This window comes from Pteropus vampyrus, unplaced genomic scaffold (assembly GCF_000151845.1).
Source record: "Pteropus vampyrus isolate Shadow unplaced genomic scaffold, Pvam_2.0 Scaffold18, whole genome shotgun sequence".
NCBI classification, from domain to species: Eukaryota; Metazoa; Chordata; class Mammalia; order Chiroptera; family Pteropodidae; genus Pteropus; species Pteropus vampyrus.
The window spans coordinates 2,515,629-2,520,093 of NW_011888799.1; the positions used below are offsets into that span (position 1 = coordinate 2,515,629).

Consider the following 4,465-nt stretch of genomic DNA (forward strand, 5'->3'; position numbering starts at 1 on the left):
TTATAGATGTTTAATCATGCTCACTACCCTCAGTCTCAGTTCTTGTCAGTGTTAGCGACAGTTTCTGTAGCGTTTGCTGAGATTCCCCTGGGGCTCCGTGGCGTTCTGTCTTGGAGGGTATGAGGGGAGTGTCCCTCTGGGTTGGGGGATGGGGGCTGTGGCTCAGCCTCGATTTTGCAACCGTGGCTGGCAAAAATGAACTGTTATTTCTCTGCCATCCCACTTCTCTTTTTTCTACCCTGATGACTGGGAACTGCTGCCAGCCACGTGGAGCTCACAGAACTCCCAGGCAGGGCTGTTCAGAGAAGTCGCCATATCTGCTCCCCTCCCGCTCCTCCTGCAGAGAGCTCCAGCAGCCGCGAGAGGCAGCTTCTTTATTTCTCCCAGTCCACTGCCCAACACCCAGGGTTCTGACCTGCGTAGCTCTTATGTGCAGATCCCATGCTCAGACGTGCTGGTGTGCACTTTGGGTGCTTTTTGTTGAGTTTTAGGTGTTCTGCTTATTGTCATTTCAAGGGGGGAGATCCAGGGACATCTCTCACTCCACCATGTTTCTGACATCACTCCTCGAGAAGATATTTTTTAAATGGATAAATATTTTACGTACAAACTTTCAATGGTTCATTGTAAGTAATCTTCAGAAGACAGAGGAGGCATAATACCTGCCTTCAAAGATTTTAAAAACTGGCATGCAAAAGCGAGACAAAATTTACTCTGGGTTACAATATAGGTTGATGTTACCAGAGGAGGCTTTCAAGACCTTCGGAGAATTTGAGCTGTCAAGGGTTGGTTGGGGCTACTTCACCAAGAACTCTATGCTGGCAATATCTTAGCAGAAACTGACTGTGAGGGTTGTCACTAAGTGCATTGCTGTATGTGAGGGAGTTCATTCTAAGAGACATCTAAAATTGCTTCCTCTTTCAAAATCACTTACATTTTGGTGTCCTATATTTTATAGAAGAAATGTGGCAGTAAAGTGAATTTTGTAAATTGGAATGTAATTATACTTTCGTCTTCTGTAGTTAACATGGAGCCATGTTACTGTAGAAGCCACATTACTACCTGGTCCCAGAAACATAATGAAAATCCTATAGGAGACCAAAGCAAATCTTTTATTAATAAAAAGACTATTTTAGGCTGGAACAGCAATCATATTCAAAATAAATTCAGTCTTAAAATCAGATTTTCTAGAGTCTAAATTTTTCCTAAGCATGTCTCTATGCAAGTGATGTTTCTCTTTTAAAACCCTAAGTAGGGCAAGCCTGTTCTTTTGAGGCTGCTAGCATATGAAAACGTGTCTGGGCCATTGATTTGACATTGTAGCCAATACCTGGACTTCATTTCCCACTTGTGGGGGTTGCAAAAGCATTTCCATAATTTCCCTTTTCCTCAATTGTGAATTCCCACAGAGTAGTCACGATTTAAAGAGGGTGATACGTGTATACTATTTAGCCGCTGGAGGCTGAAGAGCTCAAGAGGAGAATGGGGTAGTGGAGCCTGCAAAACTGTAAGTTCTAGAACCAGGAATTTAGGAGAATACCAAAAGGTTGCTATGGTGGATAGGATTAAAGACCTCCATTGGCGTGTTTGACTGGGATGTCAATATTACTTGTTCTCCTTGCACAGGTAGTCCCATGCAGGTTGTTCAGTTTTACATCACTGCTTCCCCTTAAGTTTGTACATCCTTCTTCATCCCTTGCTTACTAAAAGTGCTTCACAGCTGCCGTAAAGCAGAGGTATCCATTGCTGAATCAGGAACTTCTGAGCCATGCCAGAGAACCTGTTCTATAAAACGAAGAGGGTGGTCCATTTGACTCTGAAGCACGCCATCCATCTTTAACATTCTGTGACTCAAGAAGGGGCAGTGGGCGTCTCCAGAAGAGAATCCCACAGCTTATGGGCTCTGTGGTGATTCTTTGGTTTGGAACATCACCTAAACTCTCTCCCTCTCCATGTGTTTGTCCTTACCCCTTCTGTTCTGGCAACTCTGTGATTTTAGCCAGCAGAAAGTTCACATCTCTTTATGAGTTCTTGCCAGTATTCATAATTAATCTTTTCTTGGGCATATGTCACTAAATTGAAATGCGTATATGTATTGGCTTATTTTCCAGTAATTGTTGGATTTTATTGTTCCCATAGCCAGAGGCTTTTATATTGATCTCTTCAAAATGGTCAATAAATGATATACTGAAAGGAACAAATGACAGGTGCTTAATGACTATCCTACAAAGTCAAATATTTCCATTGGTTAGACTAGGAAAGCCTCACTCTAGTCACCCTAGCCAAGGCAACAGTGATCTTAGAAAACTGCAGCTAATCGTATTTATTGGTAAGTGTTCTATAAAGGTCATGGTTGTATTAACTTTCTGTGACATTTCTAATCAGGACTCTGTAAGCATTGTGAAAAAAAGTATTCCAAACTGTACTCTTATAATGGTTAAATTGCAAAAGAATACTTAACTGACACTTAGTACTTAATCATTTGAGGGGGAAAAGAAGGTACGATTTTATTTCAGCTTTTTAAAGTACATTTCCAATTATCAACTAAGTATAATCAGTAGGAAATAAAAATCATTTTAGTTGAACAGTAGTTTTTGAAGCCCAGAAAATGAGGAATTTAATGGCAAGTTTGATTCTATAAGAGGCATTTTAAAGTTCATTTGGGCTGGTGGAGATATATCCAGAGAAAGAAAAAGAGCAGAAAGGAGAGAGGTCATTGGAAGACAAATGAAAGATGATTTTTAAAAATCTCCATTGTATTATATACTGTGTTTTAGGTGAAAGCTCGTTTGATGAAGATGGGACATCTTAATTCAATGAACATATTTCTTAGACAAGAAATTGACAGGATGCAGAAAGTCATCTCAATACTTCGCAGTAGCCTGAGTGATCTAAAACTGGCCATTGAAGGAACTATCATCATGAGCGAGGTGAGCTGTTATTATCTTAGTAGTCATGTCCCTCTTTTGTGGATTTTTCTTCTTCTCATATTTTAACTTTATCTTTTTCAGAACTTGAGAGATGCCCTGGACAACATGTATGATGCTCGCATACCTCAGATCTGGAAAAGAGTGTCCTGGGATTCATCCACATTGGGCTTCTGGTTTACTGAACTTTTGGAAAGAAATGCTCAGTTTTCTACTTGGATATTTGAAGGGAGGCCCAATGTGTTCTGGATGACTGGTTTCTTTAATCCCCAAGGTATGTGCTCATAGGAGAGTGGGCAAACTTGGAAGATATGGGTGGTCATATAGTAACACTGTGTGATAAATGTATCTTATATAAAACAATATAGAGGTACAGCCTGCTGAGTGCTGGACAGATGCTTTCAAAGGTTGGGGACCAAGATAATCCTTTCATATTTGTTTTACAGATTCAATAGAAATTCTTTCTACCCTATTGCTTCTACATTATAGTAGCCTAACCTTCATTTTTTTCTCACCCACTTCAGCAAGCCATTAGTCTGTGGTTGGGACATGTGAAATGGTAAAAAAGTTTCACTCAACACTTAGTTTTTAAATGTTTATGAAAATGACAAAAACGAAGCCTCAAAATATGCAAAATTATTCTCAGAGTTCATAAAATCAGACTGATTTCAAAACTTTGGCTAAAATTTCATTCAGTGAACTTCCGGAATTTTGTCTACCCCCAACCCTCAGTCTTTTTTTCCCTCGAAAAAGTGCTTTACGATTCTGCTGCATTTATTTCTTCGTTCTAGAAATATTTACTGAATAAGTTACTGACTGTATGCCATAGAGTTCAAAAAGTTCAGAAATATGACAACTTTTTATCTTACTACAATATAGATAGTTTTATTTCTGGTAATTCCTGTTCAGAATGAAGAGATAGCGGATTCCTTACAATTCAGCACCACATAGCTCCACTAGTAATACAATTTAAGGAGCATTCACACTTGCAGATTTAGGATGTATTATTGCTACTCGCCACAATCTGGCTGAATCTCATAAAATAATGCTAAGTGAAGAAAGAATCAGAACACATTGTAATATATGTATACTGTATACATTGTAATGTATGTATCATATATGTCTACTCTATGGTTCCATTTATTCAAAGAAGAAACAGGCAAAACAGATCTGTGATATTAAAAGGCAAGATCGTGGTTACCCTTGAGGAGGAGTGTAGTGATTGCAAAAGGGCACGAGGGGGCTGCTGGGGGTCTGGAAATGTTCTGTTTCTTGATCTGGATATTGGTTACATGGCTGTATTCCCTTGGTGAAAATGCATTGAGTCGTATACTTATGATTTGTACACTTTTCTTTGTAGGAGTAATATTTCAGTAAATAGTATACATTACAAGTATACATTTTTAATTGTCTTCTGCGTACATGTATTCATCCACTTCAAGGGCCTTAACATTTTCTAAATTTAAAACACTAACCATGTAGTTTTTATGAGCCTACCAAATTAAATGTAAAATATTATTATGTCAATATACCTTAGG

The 4,465-nt window shown here is 38.8% G+C and overlaps 1 protein-coding gene across 1 annotated transcript in view; it reads left to right on the forward strand.

Annotated features, from left to right (window-relative positions):
• The window catches only part of DNAH8 (dynein axonemal heavy chain 8), a 339,355-nt gene that overhangs the window by 320,370 nt on the left and 14,520 nt on the right, over positions 1-4,465 (forward strand). The window contains exons 89-90 of the mRNA XM_011354823.2: positions 2,778-2,930; positions 3,012-3,201. Of these exons, the coding sequence (XP_011353125.2) occupies positions 2,778-2,930; positions 3,012-3,201 (343 nt within the window). The remainder of the gene's footprint in view (positions 1-2,777; positions 2,931-3,011; positions 3,202-4,465) is intronic.